Genomic DNA, 21,246 nt, shown 5'->3' on the forward strand with positions numbered 1-21,246 from the left:
TAGTTGGTATGTAAAGCCTAGTAGCTTCACAGATAAGTTCTTTGAATGCTTCCCATTTTGAATTTGCTGTTGGTAACATCATCAGTTGGTCCCACTGTATAGAATTTAAATACTGTCTCAGTCCATCGTAGTCGCCTTTACGGAAGCAATAACCCTTCCCTTTACCCCTAATGGTAGTTACCTCTTTCAGTAAATCCCACTTCAGCACACTGTGATCACTGCCACCTAGTGGTTCATTTATCTGCAGATTCTTAATGGATGAAGAATCACTGCTGATAATCAAATCAAGAGTATTACTCCCTCTAGTTGCCTCCCGAACATGCTGATGTAGAAAACAATCATCCAATAAATCCACAAAAGCCCTGCTAGTGTGTGAGTAACCAGCCCACAAATTCCAGTCAATATCTGGGAAATTAAAATCTCCCATTATAAGACTCTCTGATTTACTGGCCCACTCTATTTCCCTGTACAGTTCCTTATTATATTCATCAGAGTCATTAGGCCTATAGCACACTCCTACTCTCAATTTTGATCTCCCAATGCTTATGTCACACCAAACTGACTCAACACTGCACTGTCCAGCGATGTCGACTGGCTTCACTTCCTTGGTTTTTATGTGTTTCTTAACTAATAGCATAACCCCTCCCCCCTTCCTATCCTGTCTATCCTTTCTGTAGAAGTTGTACTCCCCAAATTGCATTTCTGCATCCCTTATATGTGTGTGACACCACGTCTCTGATATCCCAACAATATCTGCCTTTGATGTTTTGAGCAATACCTCAAATTCATCAAATGATATCAATTGTTTGACTGTTGATGAGCCTGCTGAGATAGCTGACAAACTGAACAAGTATTTTGCATCTACATTCACACATGAGGAATTCTGTAGGGAAGTGGAGGACAGAAGCTTATTAAACTAACAGGGAACTAAATGATATTTGTAATAACTGAGAGCAAAGTGGAGGAGAAATTGTTGAAGTTAAACATAAGAAATGCACCTGGAGTGAATGGGATCTATCCAGTTATATTAAAGGAGGTGGCATAGGAAGTAAGCAAACCTTTAGCCATAATTATGAGAGCATCCTTGGACTCGGGGGAGGTCCCATGGACTGGAGATATGCAAATGTATCCCCAGTTTACATAGGGGGATCAAACGGTGACATGAGTAATTACAGACCTGTTATTTTAACTTCTGTTCTGGGGAAAATAATGGAGGCACTGGTTAAAGAATCATTGCAGGATCATCTAAACAAGGCTGCAATAATAATTCAGATACAGCATGGGTTTGTTAAGGGGAAGCCTTGTCTGACCAGTTTGATTGGATACTATGATGTGGTCACAAAGGAACTAGAGGCAAAAAATAATTTTGATATCATATTCTGTACTTGGATTTCAGGAAAGCTTTTGATACTGGTGCACGTTGAAAACTGCTGTACAAATTGGAGTGGTATGGCATTAAGGGCAAGTTGCTAGAATGGATAAAGGGATGGTTGAGTAAGAGATGGCAGAGAGCGGTAATAAATGGACACTGCTGTACAGCAACTAATGTTATTAGTTGAATCCCACAGGGTTTGGTGTTGGGCCCATTGTTGTTTTGTAATTTTATCAGTGATATTGATAAAGGTATATCAGGCTTAATGTCAAAGTTTGCAGATGATACAAAGGTTGGCAGGGTTGTTAATGACAGTATGCTACTGCAACAAGATCTGGAAAAGTTGGGCTGAGAAGTGGCAACTGAAGTTTAACATTGACAAATTTAAAGTACTGTATGGGTAGTTGTAACCCCAGGGAAATGTACCAATTGTGTGGTACTACACTCGGGGTGGTAGAGAATGCAAAAGACCTGGGGGTAATTGTGCAGTCAGATATGAAGTTTTCTGAGACATGCTACCAGAGTAGGTCATGGGGTCTTGTCAATGATTTACAGGAATTTTGCTAGTAGGGAAAAGGAGGTGATTATCCCTTTGTTTAAGGCAATGGTCAGGCCACACCTTGAGTACTGCTTACATGTCGGGAGGCCTCATTTTAAGAAGGATGTAGAGTTGCCCAAACGAGTATACAGAAGGGCAACAAGATTGGCAAGGGGAATGAATAGGTCCTCTTACCAAGAAAGGCTTAAGTTCTGCAAATTTCAGCATCTGGAGACTAAGCACCTGCAAGGTGATCTGATTGAGGTGTATAAGGCCTTGAGTGGTGTGAGCAGGTTGAATGCTGATGGGATTCTTTCTCTTGCTCAGATTACAAACCTGAGGGGGCATAAATTCAAATTGAGGAAAGACAGTTGTAGTATAGATGTACAGAAATTTGCCTTTAGTCAGCTGGTGGTTGATTGCTGGAACAAACTTCCATCTGTCGTTGTGGAAGTTGATAGCTTAAATAAATTAAGGAAAAATTGGACAAACGTTTAGAGCAAATGGATGGGTTAAATGGGAATTTTTTTTCCCGTCTGATGCTGTATAAGCTTACTTACTTGCATCATATGCCTCTACTAATGCTAATAGTAACTATCCCATGCACCAGGTCGGCGCCTCCGTAGCCAGATGGAAAGGAGCAGCAGTGGGTAGCACATGCTTCTTGATTAGACCGGGGTTCGAGCCCGTCACCACCAAATACGGAGGATGCGGAAAGGTCAGGGAATGACCACCGCATATCCCGGAGCAATATGGCCTTAGTTGCTAATGCTCCTAAAATCCAAATAACAAACAAACAACAAACATGCACCAGGTACCGGTATCCATTGCATAAAGGGGGAACCCGTAAGGAGAAGAAAGAGATAATAATAATTAAATTGATGTCATAATGAGAATTGAAAAAGACTAAACAGATTTTTTTTTTTACTTTCCATGAAAATTAAAAGTTGCCTAAGCTGCATTCATATCTGTTTATCTGCTTCTAAAAGAAATTAAAAAATTCCTTATTCTTGCATGCTTAACAGTTCTTCTTGAGAACACAGTGTTAATATTGGTGACATGGAAGGCAGCAACACTTATACAGCACCAGGCAAAAAAAAAAAAGAAACAAAAAAACCATAATTTGCCCATTCTCTCCAATAATTTTTCTAAAAGCTCCTTAAATGTATTCAGCATACCCACTTCCACAACACTAGGTTGATATTTATTTCAGCAATCAATTATTCTTTAGCTAAATGCAAATTTTCTCTCATCACTTCATTTGCCTCTTCCCTCCAATAATTTGTCCAAACCTTTCTTAATTTATTCAGACTACCCACTTGCATAACATTAGGTGTAAGTTTATTCCAACAATAAATTATCCTTTATCCGATTGCAAATTTCCTCTCATCTGTTTTGATACCATCCTTTTTCAGTTTAAATTTATGTCTCCATATATGTGTCATCAGAAAAGAGTAAAGAAGCCATCAGATGTCTGATTTTCAGAGACTGCAACTTACAGAACCACAGTCTATTTTGTTAAGAATATCCTTTTGAGTTCGCAGTTAATCTTGTCCTCTGCAATCTGTATCAGTATTCTAGTTGGGGCTTAACTATTGCCTTATACAGTGGGATAATTACCTCTGTCTCTGTTGACAAAATTTCTGTATATCACTAACAGAATCAACACAGCAGCCAGTTTGTCTTGCTCAGAGCCTTTCATGTCTGACTGTAAAATTATTCTTAAATACTTTTCATACTCCACTAGTTTGAGTTTGGTGCTGTCCAAATGGTGTTGTGTTCTGGTGGATTAGTGCTGAACAAATGCAGTACTTTGCATTTATCACTGTTAAACCCCAGTTGCCATTTTTCAGCACAGCAGCTTAATGCATCTGGATCTTGAAGTAGCATACCCTGATTACTGCCATTAACTACTGTGCCCACCTTTTTTTAATCAGCAGACTTAGACATCAAACTTGAAATACCTACATCAGTATCATAAATGAATGTTAAAAACAGGGTTCTAACACTGATTGCTGCAGTAGTTTCTACTATGTATTCTCTTCCTGAGAATACATAGTAGAAACGGCAGAAAAATTAAATTAAGATTAAACTGCTATAGTTAATATCCAAAAAAAATATATAAAAAATATATTAATATACAAAATCAAAACCACTATGAGAGACCCAATATGAAATCTGAAGGATTTCTTTCAGACCCCCACACATACACATTGTGGTAATGATTTTGATGGTCCTAACTCTGTTTATCATGTTAAAAAAAATATATAAACTTTTTTTTTCTTTTTTGTACCAAAACAACTAATGCTATGAGATATCCTATAAATTTCATGTATTGTGCAGTTTGCCTGTTTTGATGAATGTACAACCTGAATTTCTAGATGGAAAAACTGTTAATCTTCACCCAGGACTGGCTAACTTAACTATTTGGAAAATAGTATGGAAAAAGCTAATAAAAATTCCTTCCATCTTGACGGATTTCAACACATACCTTTTCCACTTGGTGTAGAAGGACAGTAAACACAACCATCAAAGTAATGCAAAACCTTGGGAGGTGCATTATGGCCACAGAAGCCGATGCACCAACAACTACAAAAAAAAAAAAAAAAAAAAAATGAGTTTAGGTGTGACTTGCTTCTACAGGGATGGGATACACTTAAATAGAAAGGGTGCAAGAATATTTGCTGATGCTATCGAGGCAGTGTTAGGTGGGTCGGAAAACTGCTAGCTTGGGGGGAGACAAAGACGAATAGATTAACAGTAGCCACTGGCAGAGGTGAAAGAGATTCTTGCACTGCTTCTATTAGAATGAGCAGAAGCCTGAAAAACAAGATTCAGGATATTTCAGAGACTGCTGGGAGTCATTGCGGTACGCTAAGAATAGAAATAGGTGCATGTATACTTGCGTGTACACCATTGCTAGGAGTTTAGTAAATAAATTTGATGAATTTTAGGTATTGCTCAAAACATCAAAGGCAGATATTGTTGGGATATCAGAGACTTGGTGTCACACAGATATAAGGGATGCAGAAATGCAATTTGGGGAGTACAACGTCTACAGAAAGGATAGACTGGATAGGAAGGGAGGAGGGGTTATGCTATTAGTTAAGAAATACATAAAATCCAAGGAAGTGAAGCAGTGGACATCGCTGGACAGTGTAGTGTCGAGTCAGTTTGGTGTGACATAAGCATTGGGAGATCAAAATTGAGAGTAGGAGTGTGCTATAGGCCTAATGACTCTGATGAGTATAATAAGAAACTGTACAGGGAAATAGAGTGGGCCAGTAAATCAGAGAGTCTTATAATGGGAGATTTTAATTTCCCAGATAGTGACTGGAATTTGCGGGCTGGTCACTCACACACTAGCAAGGCTTTTGTGGATTTATTGGATGATTGTTTTCTACATCAGCATGTTCGGGAGGCAACTAGAGGGAGGAATACTCTTGATTTGATTATCAGCAGTGATTCTTCATGCATTAAGAATCTGCAGATAAATGAACCACTAGGTGGCAATGATCACAGTGTGCTGAAGTGGGATTTACTCAAAGAGGTAACTACCATTAGGGGTAAAGGGAAGGGTTATTGCTTTCGTAAAGGCGACTACGATGGACTGAGACAGTATTTAAATTCTATACAGTGGGACCAACTGATGATGTTACCAACAGCAAATTCAAAATGGGAAGCATTCAAAGAACTTATCTTGGAAGCTACTAGGCTTTACATACCAACTAAGAAATATTGTTCAAGGTTTAGGCCTAAATGGATGTCAGATGAACTGATGAGGCATATGGCAGAGAAGAAACATGCATGGGATACATACAAATTAACACATGACACAGAAGCCTATGATAGATACAAGTTGATCTGTAACCAAGTTACAAAGGAGGTTAGGCAGGCGAAGGCAGATTACGAGAAATCTTTGGCAAGGGATGCAAAGAGTTCTTTACTTATGTAAACTCTAGAAGGAAGGGGATGAATCAGATTAGTCCACTTGATATCGATGGGTCAACAGTTGAGGATCCTGCTCAGGTAGCTAACAAACTAAATGAATATTTTGCATCGGCATTCACACATGAGGAGTTATTTAGCGAGGGGAAAACCAGAGGTGTATTGAACTCTAGCAGTAAGCTAGAGAATCTTGTAATAACTGAGAGTAAAGTGGAGGAGAAATTGTTGAAGATAAACACAAGAAAGGCACCCGGTGTGGATGGGATCTATCCAGTTATATTAAAGGAGGCAGCAGAGGAAGTAAGCAAACCCTTAGCCATAATTATGAGAGCTTCCTTGGACTCAGGGGAAGTACCCACAGACTGGAGATGTGCAAATGTGACCCCAATTCACAAAGGAGGATCAAAGGCTGACACAAGCAATTATAGACCTGTGAGTTTAACTTCTGTTCCAGGAAAATTAATGGAGGCACTAGTTAAAGAAGCACTGCAGGATCATTTAGACTTCAGTTATAGCTCGGACACAGCATGGTTTTGTTAAGGGGAAGTCTTGCCTGACCAATTTGATTGGATACTATGATGCAGTCACAAAGAAACTGGATGCAGGGAATAACTTTGATATTATATGCTTGGATCTTAGAAAGGCTTTTGATACTGTTGCACATGGAAGACTGCTGCACAAATTGGAACAGTGTGACATTGGAGGCAAATTGCTGCTGTGGATAAAGGGGTGGCTGAGGGGGAGAAGACAGAGAGTGGTAATCAATGGACACTGCTCGTCGTGGACTAATGTTATTAGTGGAGTCCCTCAGGACTCAGTGTTCGGTCCATTATTGGTTTCTGTTTTCATAAATGATATTGATGATGGTATATCAAGCTTAATGTCGAAGTTTGCAGACGATACAAAGGTAGGCAGGGTTGTCAAGGACACTACTGACACTATGCTGTTGCAACAGGATCTGGAAAGGTTGAGCAGATGGGCTGAGAGGTGGCAAATGAAGTTTAACATTGACAAATGTAAAGTAGTACACATGGGAAACAGCAACCCCAGAGCAATGTATCAACTCTGTGGTACTACACTGACAGCGGTAGAGAATGAAAGGGACCTGGGGGTGGTTGTGCAGGCAGATATGAAGTTCTCTGAGCAGTGCAGACGGGCTGCAAGAGTAGCTCATGGTGTATTGTCAATGATATATAGGAATTTTTCCAGCAGGGATAAGGAGATGATTATTCCCTTGTATAAGGCAATGGTCAGGCCACACCTAGAGTACTGTATACAGGTCTGGAGGCCTCATTTCAAGAAGGATGTAGAGCTGCTGGAACGAGTACAGAGAAGGGCAACAAGATTAGTGAATGGAACAAAGGGGTGCTCTTACGAAGAAAGGCTTAAGTTTTGCAAATTACAGTGTCTGGAGACTAGGCACCAGCGAGGTGATCTGATGGAGGTGTATAAAGCATTGAATGGTTTGAGCATGCTCAATGCTGATGGGATTCTTCCTCTCGCTCAGAATAATCACCTGAGAGGGCATAAATTCAAATTGAGGAAAGACAGATGTAGGATAGACGTGTGGAAATTTGCCTTTAGCCAGTGAGTGGTTGGTTGGTGGAACAGACTTCCATCCCTTGTCGTGGAAGTTGATAGCCTAAATAAGTTTAAGGCTCAGCTGGACAGGTATTTTGAACGAACAGAGGGGTGAAGTGGTTTTTTTTTTTTTTTTTTGGCTGATGCTGCATAAGCTTGCTTTCTTGCATCAAATGCCTCTGCTAATGCTATTCTTGAGGGTATAGGAACTGTTCTGAACCAGCTTACCAACAATTGCTTTTATTGCAGCTTTCTAAAATCTTTCAAAAAAAAAAAAAAAACAGTTACAACAAAACTATAACCAGTTAGAGTATAGTTCTAGAGACCTGGTACAGCCACTTTGATGCTGTATCAGAGTATAAAACAAAATTTATTTATTTATTTTCCATCTATATTTTATCAAATATAGTTTAAATTTCAGCTAACCTTTAAAATATATACATTTTTTTTATATTTCGTTTTTTATATATAAACAAACATTTCAAATTTTTAGTTACATTAAATATCACATCCTACACAATGTTAAATGTAAAATCAAATTATTAAAAATTTAAAATAACAGTTTGAAAATTAGAAAAATCACAGGCAGAAAGTGTATTAGCATAGTGGTGTGCATTTCATTCTGTGAGTTTATGTGCCGACCGGGCTAGCGGGTGGGTAAAGTGCCTCCCTGGCAACCCAAAAGTCGTGGATTCGAATCCCGCCTCGGGCTTGGATCAAAGTACTGCAAAAACCTTGGGAGGTGCATTATGGCCACAGAAGCCGATGCACCAACAACTACAAAAAAAAAAAAAAAAAAAAAAAAAATGAGTTTAGGTGTGACTAGTGAATGTGTGCTGGCCTGTTTTTCTGATATGATACTATTGAAGCTTGGCAAAATATTTTCAATTATGAATCCTTCTTTGAAAGTTTCATAAGTTTTTTACACACAGTTATTCTGTTAATCAGTAAAAAGTTTTAATGATATTTAACCCTTTCAATAACTAAATTATTTTCTAGGGCAAAGGCAGCAAAGCAAAGAAGGGAAAAAAAGGGAAAGGTGGAGCTGGGTAAGAATTGTTTCTGCAGTTTCTTAAAAAAATTTGTTATAATTTATATTCAATTGAAAACATATTAAATGGGGTATTTCACAAGAGTAAGGACTATCTGAAAAAAAAAAAAAAAAAAAAAAAAAGGCAGATAGTGCCTTATTTCAGTTTATTTATCAGTGAAAACTTATAGATGTAAAGTGTTTTTATTCTGTTTTAAACCTCCACTGCTAAGATGCTGTCTGACAGAGGCCACTTTTTAAGTGGTTCTGTTATTTTTTTTTAAATTTGGAAATGAAATCTAATCCTCGTATGTACTTTCCCCCATCAGTATTCTCTAAATTATTATGTTATTCTAAATTATCTATTTATTCTCTTAATATTCTCTAAATTATATAGATTATATAGTATTTTATATTTTCATTTAGACTTACTATGAATTAAGAGAGATTAATTTTTTTGTTTGGCATTTAGCAGATTCCAGATAAGCGATAGCATCTATGTTTCTTGTACTCAATTTCCATACTCACATGTCATCTGTGAGATACCAGTGAGAGCTGTCTAATCTAGCAGTAGAGTAGAGCTTTGATCTCATCAGCAAAATGTGAACAGCTTAAAAATCACAACCATTCATGTGGTATCTGGTAGATGCCATTTGAGTATGTTTCACTTCAGGGAATAAGTGACCTTGAATAATAATAATAATAATATAGGATGTTTTTATCATAATTTTAGAAAATTCTAAGATATAGATAAAAACATTCTGTGTTATTATTACAGTAGACTCCCAATTATCCTGGGGTGAATTAACCAGAGGCAAAAAAAAAAAAAATTGATTTAAATGTCTTCAAAAATCAAGTACAATACCTACTTACAATAATTCATTTTTAAATTTAAATGTTTTAAAAAAATATATGATGGGAACATTTTTGTAAAATATTTGCCACCAAATGCGGCAGCATTAATACAACTGATGAACCAAGGGGTTAATCAGGAAAGGTAATTCATTTCTGGTATTGGCAGGAAATGTCCTGACTCCCACAGACAGTGTCAAATTCCTAGGAGTAATCTTTGATGCCAACCTCACATATAAAAAACAAATCCAAGCTCAGTATTCCAAAGCCCTGAGAGCGTTCTGGGGAATGAAAATTGATCTGTGCAAAACGCACAATAAGAAAATAATCAAGAAGTACCTCGCAACTTATTTCTGTAGTGTACTCTCCTATGCCGTGGAAATTTGGTTGGCGGCACCACCCACCAGCCTCAAGAAACTGTGGGGCCTCGAATTCTGGGTGCTGAAGTGGGCCAACTTGTGGTCGCACCAGATCTACACAACATCTAAATCTACTCTCTGCTGCAACCTGCAATATACGCCCATAGTCCACAGAGCCCATGTGCTAAAAATAAAGTCATTCCTTCATCTGTGCTCAGCTAAGCAGGATCACATCAACATCTGGAACACGGTTGGTTGGCGTTTGCCAGGCAGACATCTCCGTAGTACACCCTCCTTGTGCTCAAGGCTCCAGCGGTTACAGAATTTCAAAAGACACTTCCCTAATGTGACTCTGGACACTCTCAACTCGCTCAACATCGACATCGACCTGTGGACGATAGACAAGGCATATCGAGATGGCATCTTGTCCCATCTTGCTGTTTGTAAAGGACATATGTGTAAGTGCCGATCTTAGTTAGCCGATGTAATTTCATGTTCAGCTCAACTTGTAGTCCTTTTTCACTGTAATTACTACTTCATTCATTTTTACATTTTGACTATTATCTTTGCTTTGATCTATTAATTATTATTTAGTTATTATTATTATTTTATTTATTTATTTATTATTTTTTTTTATAAATCAAAATCACTTGTATAAACAACTAATTGTAAGATTCCTCTGGCTTTCTGTGTAAGGAATCACTAGTGTATAAAATTTATGTTAATAAAGAATATTATTATTATTATTTTGGAAACGTATGACAGTATTGGATGCAATTTATGAAATTTGAATATTGTGGACGTCAATCAAAGTGCAACATTACAAAAATCTTTTCGGAAAATATTACATGTACCTGCAAAAGATGGAAAAATTCTTAATAATGAGACAAATAATGACATATTATATGATTCAAGACAAACTGAAGGTTTTGAAATTTTAGATGAAGGAGCAGTTGTTGAGTGGTTTAATTCAGGTAAAATTTTAATCTGCCATGAAACGTTATGTGACAACGAAGTAGTATGTAGGATTATGAATGAAGAAGTGCCAAACAGAAATGAAGACTTGGAGGATACTGAAGAAAATCTATTTCTAACAAATAAAATCTTGCACAGTACTGCTTTGTCTCACATGGAGGCACTGCTTGACTATGTAGAGCAAGATGTTCTTGCTGATAAGACGATGTTGTATAACTTACATTCTGCCATTCGTAAAAGGTCAGTGATGCAAAGAAACAAACTTCTCTACTTTCCATTTTCAATACATAATAGAACATATGAATACAATTTTTTTAATATTAAATGCATATTGTTCATAATCCCAGTTTTTTGCTTATTTTGCAGATTAGCTTGGAAAATTAATTTTTTGACCTCCCTGATTAATCAGGAGTCTACCGTGTTCATTTTTCTCATTTATTTTTGTTTGATATTTTGCAATTCAGTTTAGCAAATCATAATTAATATAACTGTTTTTAATTAATAAAAAAGCTAAAAATTAAATTTTTATAATTAAAAACAAAAAAGTTATCTTGCAGGTGCCAAGTTAGTGTATTTTTATTGTTTAGGGTGTGAGTAACAGAAGGTTAATGAAAATTTGAAACTGCAAGGGCCCCCTCACAGAACACTGAGGCAGTGGTAATGAAGAAGGGGCAACTTTTGTGAACTCAGATTCCATGTACAGCACGTGGATCTCATCTGTTATTTACAAGGTAGAAGGTTATTGACTTGTCCAGAGGAAGGATTTTGCTTATGCTGGCTCTCTCAACATCTTTGCCCTGAGGGACCTGACTCATAACAAACAGTGGTCCACTACGGGTATTCTCCATTTATAACCACTGTTATCTTCCACCATTTAACCATGCCTTTATCCACTTTAACATCCTATTTCCAATACCATACTTCTCCAACTAACTTATGTACATTCATGTACAACTGTGTCCAAATCCTTTCTAAAATCTAATTCTAATGTCAAACAAGATTATATTTTGACTGTCTTATGATATACATAATTACTATTGACTTATTCTCCATAATATAAACACTATTTCTGAAATGGAAAATAACATTATCACAGCATTTATTAGTTCTTTGAAGAAAAATTAATACTCTTACAAATGATCTATTTTGTTTTTACTCACTCACTGCTTGCTGTTGTATGAGTACCCATGACATTTGATTGGCTAATGTTACTCTCTCTGAAAGAAATTGAAAATGAAGTGGATAAGGACTAATTTAAAAGAAAAAAAAAAGTTAAATATAAATAAATGTCACAATGTAACTGTTGATAAAATTTTTAAGCAATTTTACTTCTGTAAGAATTTCTTTTAAGTGATCATTAGATATCTGTAAAACAACTGATATAAGTAAACTGATACCACAATACTGAAGTTTTTTAAATAATATTATTCTATCAGAAACAATTCTTAATTTTTTTTATAAGAGAATATTATGTTATTATTCCGATATTTATATGAATGATAATGTAATAGTTTTGGCATTAATTATATTTTATATGAAAAAAAAAACAGTTATTTTTGTTATTTGTTTATGCAACTGAATTCAGTCCACTTAATAAGTATCTGTGTTTATTTTGCAGGAAGCAAGAACCTGCTGATATTATGAGTCCAGCTGCAATGGAAAATGCTTACTATATGTGTCATAATGTAGCTGATGTCCTGGTTGCCCGTGGCTTCCCATGGTCTGGTGCTAAAAAAGGAAAGAAAAAGAAATAGTTTCTTTAAAAACTAAAGCAGTAAAACTGTTACTTTATATGTGTTATCCATTAGTTTAAAAGTACTAGATACACCTCCCCATATAAAAGGAATTATTTTTAAAACTTCTGAAGGATAATTTAACTAATTTGGAAATTTTGACCCTGAATAACATATTGTTATAAAAATAGACTAAATACTCTTAGATCTATCCAAAATAGATTTAACTAGGGAAGAGAAGTATAAAGTAATGATGTTTTTTTAACTTGATCTTAAGTGCTACGATATTAGAATGACTTGAAACCAATAACTTACTGATTTGGTTGTTGATAATGATTAGGTACATAAAATGGCTACTGGTGCCTAGTAAATTAAGATTATCTATTTACATGTAAGTAATGATTTAAATTCAAATTATTTTAAAATATGCATGTTCATGCATAAATTATCACATTCTTGCAGCAATTTTTGACCATTGATTTCTCAGTAAAAAAGCTTTTTTCATTTTAGCTTATTAGCTACTTTGCTTGTTTCATTAAAAAAAACCTGCTAATCATCATAATCCTTCAGCTGTTGATAAAGAATTTAGAATATAATAAGGCAGTTGTGTCTGATCTGCAGCCCATGAATTTAACACTTGCACACCTTGGCTGGGTCTAACTCTCAGAGAGAGTTTTATGACTCCCACAGTGAAATGCAAACAAGCTCAATGAAAAAAGTGCAGAAATATTTATGGTGGCTTCAAAAGTTATGACTTTATTGAAGTAATATAATTCATTATTTCTGCAAGAAATTTTCAAACATTTTGTGTTTGTCCATTCCATTCTTTTGCTTTCACAGTGTCAACGGGTGACTACAACCTTAGAAAACATGAAGTAGATAGTGCAGGCATTTGTGTACACATTAAAGTACAGTTCCGTTGCCTATACCCTTCACCTGCAAAACAGAGAGATTCCACATGAATTAAACACTCCGACACCCAAGTTTTTTGCCTTATAAACAAACACCAGTTTGTTGCAGTTCATGTATATTGGAAATTACTTATCTGGAAATTGTTTGACTTTATATTTGTTTATATTTATCCATATAAGTTTTATCACAATACTAAAGTAATATAACATATGTATATAGCTGTAGGTGGTAATTAGATTAGAAGCAAATTTTTAATTTTAAAAAATTATAGTTTTTTTAAAAATTAAACTACAACTCACAAGTTTTGTTTAAAGAATTACTAGAACACAAGTCATTGCTTTCTGTTATCAAAATCTATGTTATTTGCAAATTGAATAGTTTAAAAGAACATGTTTTAATTAAAAAAAAACCCTTTTTTTTTTTATTTTTGCAAAGGGACCTGTGAGCCCTTTTAGGTCTTTGCCCGAACCATAGCTAAACATTTTCCACCATATTCAGTTTGAATATATTGCTCCCTAATTCAAGATCATAATAGAAAAGTAAAAGTACATCATACTATTAAAAAAATTGAAACTTTTTAAACAAAACAGTTGTCATTGCAGTCATACCAGTGAAACTTAACAATTTAAAAACTGCTTAAATTTTTTTAAAAATAATCTATTTATACATGTGAATTACATAAGATACCAACACAAAAATATTAAATTATAAAATTTTAAGGTAATATGTTATGTACTTTCAGCTAGTTCTGTGTTAATTGGCTATTGCCAACCTAGAGCAAAGGAGAATCGCAAATAAATAAAGCCACATCTTGCAAGGCTATGCAAATGACCTGACCTATGGGCCAGACTCTGCCTGCGAAAAACTTGTGGCTTATAGTTTTATGTGGCATAGCTCATTAAATATGAGATTCTTGAAATAGAATCCCAAAATGGGTTCAGAAACATCATCAGAAAGTAGCAAACTAATGTGTTTAATATATTTGGCATGGCTGTGAAGCCATGTATTAAATGTACTTAGTGTGGGAAACTTTGTTTCCTGTATTTAGAGATCAGTAAACTAATTATTTTTGTTAATTCAATATGGAATATGGTGTTTTTCATAAGATTTAAGAATTAAAAAAAAACCATGTAACATTTCTCACTTTCATTCAGATTAGGGTTTCCCATGACTTTATGTCATAACTTAAGAAAGTGATTTCTCAGATCATTCTGAGAGAAAAATGTTATATCAATATGTGTCCAATTCTCAACAGTTACTGGGCTACAGGTATTTGAATGTACTTGTTTTGGGGGGAATCTGATATTGGAACAAATATTTTTATTAAAAAAAAGATTACATTACATTGTGCAGTACATAAATTACATTACATTGTATATTATATTGAACAAATTGAAAAATGATTACATTGGAAAGTTTATATAGTCTGCCATTAACTTGGGTGCAGAGCACCCAATCTGACACATTTGCCAGTGAAAATTAAGATGTATTAACATGTTTTGTGTCATCAAAAATTCAATAAAGTAATTCATATCTTGTATCCACCTTGCATTCATCTACCATGTTACCACATATATGGTAGTCTAAGGAGCTAAGATCCAATGGCCAATTCAATCTATTGCCATAGTCAGTAATTCAACAAGCCAGAAAACCATTATTCAGAAACTGCATGATTTTCCTACTGAAATGAAGTACTCCATCATGCTGATATATCTGCAGTTATGTTTTCAGAGGAGCATTCTTTAAGAAGATCAATAGTTCATTTTGCAAAAATCAAGCATGTTCATTTTCCAAAAATCCATCACACTTTTGTAGAAAAACAAATTTGCAAATAACTTTCTGCTGCTGTTCTGTATGGATTCTTATATGTCCACAAATTGGAATTTCTGGTATTGTTGACTCATTGGGTAACAAAACATTACCATACAAATGGGGATGTACACCTAACCAGTGGCTGAGTTCCAACTAGTTGCCCATGTTTGCAGGTTCAAGATTTTGAATTCATTTGGATATGGTATGGGTAATCCTTTATTGTTTACTGTTTTCCAAATTTATTATTATTATTATTATTATTAGCTATATGGTGCAAGGAAGCCTAAGGCTTATGCTGCATCAGCCAAAAAAAAAAAAAAAAAATCTGAATTACCCTGAGAGAGAACAAGAATCAGAAGTAGAAGGGAATCATTGAGAGAGAGAGAGAGAGAGAGAGAGAGAGAGAGAGAGAGAGAGAGAGAGAGAGAGAGAGAGAGAGAGAGAGAGAGAGAGAGAGAGAGAGAGAGAGAGAGAGAGAAGAATGATGATATCCAGCTCAGAATCCTGGATGTGCCAAGCCCATACTCACCAGATGTGAACCCCTGGGGTCTTTTATGTGCAGAACATTGAGATCAGTGTAAATTCTTTGATTACTAACTCAGGCTGCACTGTCATTTCGACAATTTTACTCCACATCCTGAACATATTAGATGTTCGGCTGTCAATGACACAGAAAAATATGTGTATTGCTTATATCCAGGTACTGTGTCAAGTGGCTATGCGTGGTGGGATGAGTGACTTTATACTTCTATATCTGCAGGTTAAAATGTGTAATTGTGGTACAAATGCTTGGTCATGTGTGTAAACTATACAGTGACCAATTAAATGCTTTTGATCTGTCAAAAAATAAAATTAAATTTTTTGTGTCTCTACCATAGTTGTTATATTTGGGGTGTTTTCCTGGTCTGTGTGTAAGAAGATGGATGAAATACGGCAAAGCAAATGTGTGAGTGAAAGATGAAATTTGTTTTTGTTTACCTGTCTGCACTCCCCCCGAATATATTTGGCCTTATATGTATATATAAAAAAAGTGTTGTGTATGTGTAAGTATGACAGGTGTGTGACTGATGACTGACTGATGTGTTTTTTTTCTGTTGACAGGTTCCCCTCCCCCCACGACTTGGCTGCAGTGAGGATAACCTACCCATGAAACTTCCCTCTGCCCTGCTGATCCCATGTCCACCCTTGGGTGGTTGGCATGGGATTTGCTGACACTGGCTTCAGCTGTTCTGGCCAGTGTGGTATTTTTCAATGTTCAGATAACACTGTATCCTTCCCTCCACATAGGGTGCCCTACCTATGACTGTACTCCCCCTAAATAAAATAAATAAATAAATTTTCTGTTTATACTCCGGGACAACCACATGGTCAGAGGAGTTCACAAGACAGAGAATACAAGAAACAGCACCATATTTAGCAGTCATGGGCTTGAATCCCCTGTTACTCAAGGCACGTGTACTTATGCACCATCTGGCGCATGATAGCCTTAGATGCTTATGCGCCATTAAACTTCCAATAACCAACTTATGCACCCTTGCAGTGACCACTCGGCTGTCCAGGCCATTGCCTAATCCCCTTCCTATCTCCCTACCATCCTTAATACTTTTACCGTTCTTAACAGTCCCACCTTGTGAAGGTTGGGTTGCCTGGAATTTGGTGCCGCTCTATACCCTTAACTCCTAAATTCTTGGTGGAAGGCTTTCTGTCATCATTCTGCCTATACTCCTTAACTCATGCTATCTCCCCTGCACTCTTTTCCAACAAGAATGTATATATATATTTTGGTCCCTCTCTGGTAAGCTCAAGTGACACCAGGGTTCACCCCACCAGAGCATCTAATCCCTACTACCTGGCCCAGCACCCTACGTCTGGTACAATAATTAGGGTTCGGTGATGTTCTATGGGCCTCCTGGGCTAAGAGGCCAAATGAACGTGACCCTACATTACACTAAAACAAACCATATACCACTCATACTGTCTGGCTTTTACATGGTACTGTATTCAACACAAGAGAAGAGATCATGGAGTTGCGGGAAACCACTGGTCACTTGACACTAAACACTACATACACTGTGTCAATAACACTTGGGATTGAGATATTTTCTTTCAAAATTTGATGAACATTAATGAACACTTGTTAATCTGTGATTCTTCCTTGTGGAAACTGTTGCCAATATTCCTCAATGGTAACATTGCTCTTACTGTTGCAAAATCTTACACAAAATGCATATCAGCATATTCTTCATTGAAAAGCATAAATATTTTAATGGTTACAACACAGAATGACCTGACTGCACCATTTACTAGCACACGAATATGCATATCAGCATATTCATTGAAAAGCATAAACATATTAATGGTTACAACACAGAATGACCTGACTGCACCATTTACTAGCACACAGGCTATTCATGTGTTGGCTTGCATATATGTCCATGTTTTATAGGTATATTTGAATACACACTACATTTCAATTATCCATAGCTTCATAACCTTCAAGAATTGGACCCCATGTTGATGTGTGTGTGGTTCCTGTAGTGTACACAGAAACTTTCTTTTTTAGGAAAGGATTTCACATTCATATTTTTTACAGGTATCATCACCTGACACTACACTTACATAATATAAAAGAAAATATCCTTGGGTGCACCTATGTGTCACTCAGTCTTCATTATTTTCAGTTGACTCTCTCTGTTGATACTCTTCATTTTGTAACCTGTCTACATATTGCAAAAACAAACAATATAATATATTGCTGCTGTAAGTTATAATGTTATCACTGAAATTTCTGATTGCTCAGAAATTTCAGCAATTTTGCTTAGAATGGGCTTCTCAAAACCAGTTGGAAGTTTCAGAAGAGGCCAAGGATGCCTGAGATATTTCTGACTATATTGGATTATTGGCTTTCCATATGTGTGAGAGACAACTTGGAGTTTTTGAGTCCCCACCCCACAATAATCTAAATTGGACCCATAAGCCTTTCCAGAGGGAGAATCTTATGGTCCCATAATCATCAGTTTTATGGGCCAATAATTGGCAGTAGAGGACCTATTTTCAACAGTATAGCCAAAAAGAGAGAATATTGCTCAAAACAGTTTTGAAGAATCAGTTGCTCAAATGGATTAATCAATACTTGTTGAAGTTGTTGCTGGCAGTAATTTTTGATACCAAAACAGAATTCCTAGGCTAACATTTCTTTGTGGTATTATAAATAATATATTCAACCAGATATAAATTGTATTACTGATATTATTGTTGTTTTAAAAACTGTAGCTTAATAATACTTTGAACCATTAAATTAGATGACAATTATCTTTTTTCAAGGGCAGCCTCTAGATCTGAACATAATATTCTAAATGCACCATCATCTTAGATAGCCTTACTCATTGTCCAAATAATTTGGCTGTACAGTTTATTTACTCCTTCAAAAATTCTTGATATAGATAACCCTGCATAAAGTTGCTATGGTTACAGAACTGAATAAATTGTATTGGCCCTAAACAAATATGACATAGTAGGCAAAGTGATTGTTAGGATTAGTATTGACAAATGATGTAAAGAAGCAAACTTATACAGCATCAGCTGAAACAAAAATTACCCACATCATTTATCCATCCTCTTGAATAATTTATCTAACCCTTCCTTAAATTTACTCATACAACTCACTCTCACAACACCAAATGAAAGTTTCTGGTTGAAAGCAAATTTTTGCATAGCTGCTTCCCTTTTGCGTTTTGTGCACCATAAAGATGCCATCAGCATTTAGTTTGCACAATCCTTTTAAGCTTTAAACACTTCAATCAGGTCTCTTCACAGGCTAGTTTCCAGATGCTGTAATTTACAGACCTAAGTGCTTGGTATCTTAGGGAATCAACCGATAACTGAGATTCTCTCAGAAAAAGTACATGGGGTTTGGCAGACTGCAAGTGGAAATGGACATTATTGAGATTAGAACTGAGACCATGTATATTTGTGAAATGAACTAGGAAGTGTTTGGGAGGTTTAGATCTTTTTGCAGATAAGCTTACTCTATTAGTTTGACAATTCATGGAGTATTCAATAGTAAGAAAAAGTGGGGGAACACATGTTGTATGAAGTAGTGAAATTTTTGGATATGCTGTACACATGGTAAGAAAATACCCAGATCCTTGCCATAACGTGGCCTCGACAATGTCCCCCACATACACAGTACTTGGACTCCCACCAGTCACTATCTGGCAGAGTAGAGGTAGCAAGATTATACACTAGCTGATCTGGAAGCCTCCTAGATAGTTACCAATAGGTTCGGTCCGGTGTACTAACTAGCAGCCAGCCTGCGAACACTGTTTTAGAGCTGTACCCTCGAAATGTAAGGAAGATTGGATCTCGCCATGATGTCCATCATAACCTCAAAAGCCATCAGTCATACTGCATGATGGAAGAGATGGGAAGGGTTGACCGGAACTTAGCTCTGAAGACAACATGAGTTCCACCATTTCAAGCTTCCAATAAGCAAAATAGTGGTATTGCACCAGTTGATGAGAGTCATGTACCACCTGGTATTACCTGGTAACACAGAGGAGCGATATTCCTCCATGTGGTGTGGGTGCAACACCTTGACCCCTGCTTATGTTGGTTCACACCTGGGTGGTCACGCACAGTGTGCTTGTGCATGGCGGTTATACCCAGGATTACTAACAGTCCCACCATCGTGAAGGTTCAAGCAGAGGATTTGGCTGTCACAGACTGTCTGAAATTGGGTCCACTTGGCTTGAGTGTCACCCGAATATCAGTTCCATCAGCGTTTCAGATTCCCACGTAGCAAGTACAGCTTGTCTGGTATATCTGAGTGAATGTGGCAACAACTTCAAGGATAATAGGATATTGGGAGTGTATGGTGAAGGTTGCTAATCAGAAGTTGCTTTCATAGAGTGGTTAAGAAAAAAATGTAATGGAGCAGAAATGTTCTCAGTTTCCATGGGGGAAAAAAAAGTCAAATTATGGTTTCTGTTTTCTTCAATTACCATAGTCTTTTCTAGTTCAACTTCAAAGCATCCATGCCAGAATCAACCTGAAACAGTATTAATAATATTTGAAACCCCTGTACCTAAATGACCGAGAAAACTGAACGACCCATCCGGCTTTACAATAATGCATGCTCACATGTTGACAACCTGATTCAGACTTGCTTCGAACGATGCTGAGGATGTCACTGAAATTGGCCTGATTTGTCACTAAATTGAATCATGTTTTTGATCGGTTCAAAAATAATTTAAATAGGGAAATTAGAATATTGAAAGTCAAATTGTCACTGAAGAATGGGTCTATCAACAACCAAAAAATTTTTGAAGAAAATACACTGCCTTGCCAATTTATTAGGACTATGAGCAAATTGCATGTTGGACCATCATTCTCTGAAATCACTGCTCCAATATGACGTGGCATGAAGTCAGTAGGGTATTGAAAGGAATATTGTAGCAAAGGAATTATACTACAGTATATCATGCATATATTACCTGCCTATGGTGCCAATATTTCTATGGGTCTCAAAAGTTGGGATACATGTCCAAATACATAAAGTTTTTTTGCATCAGGAGCCCCAATGCATCAGGCGCTCAAGCAGTGTGTGCTAATGATTTTTAAAATGAGCATAACACCCTAATTTACTGGAATGTCAATCTTTCATTTTCTTATTAGTTTAATATGTTGCCATGTTGGCCCTCGAGGATAGCACTGTTGTTATATGGCCTCTTCACATTGGGTGGTAAAAGACCTGAGTTCGAATCCTGTCAATGGTGCAAGGAATTTTAATGAGCCTTTTTCACTTGGTGGTTTAAATCCAGCAAAACGGAAAATCAACCACAGAACAAGTGCAATTTATAGCCATATATACAGCAAAATATGGCCTAAGTAGCTGATGCACCGGAAAACCCAATAACAACAACTGTTTTTATCATTGCTGACCTTCCACACAAGGTGGAAAAGTATTGAATTCATATCTCTTCAATTATGCAATGAAATTTTTAGGCTTTTTCACAACGTAGCTGGATTACTCTTCCCAGGTGAGGGTTGCATGGTTTTTTTATTTTAATGACCCTGGTTTTTCATCCAGAAAACTGACAAAAATATCCATTTATAGACACAATATACTGATA

At 36.4% G+C, this 21,246-nt stretch overlaps 1 protein-coding gene across 1 annotated transcript in view; it reads left to right on the top strand.

The window, feature by feature from the left end:
- The window catches only part of LOC150088783 (small lysine-rich protein 1), a 45,668-nt gene extending 32,912 nt beyond the window's left edge, over positions 1-12,756 (top strand). The window contains exons 2-3 of the mRNA XM_090370893.1: positions 8,439-8,488; positions 12,274-12,756. Of these exons, the coding sequence (XP_090227019.1) occupies positions 8,439-8,488; positions 12,274-12,409 (186 nt within the window). The 3' untranslated portion in view covers positions 12,410-12,756. The remainder of the gene's footprint in view (positions 1-8,438; positions 8,489-12,273) is intronic.
- The last annotated feature ends 8,490 nt before the right edge of the window (positions 12,757-21,246 follow it).

Source organism: Mastigoproctus giganteus, chromosome 3 (genome assembly GCF_048544385.1).
Source record: "Mastigoproctus giganteus isolate SK-2022 chromosome 3, ASM4854438v1, whole genome shotgun sequence".
In the NCBI taxonomy this organism is placed as follows: Eukaryota; Metazoa; Arthropoda; class Arachnida; order Uropygi; family Thelyphonidae; genus Mastigoproctus; species Mastigoproctus giganteus.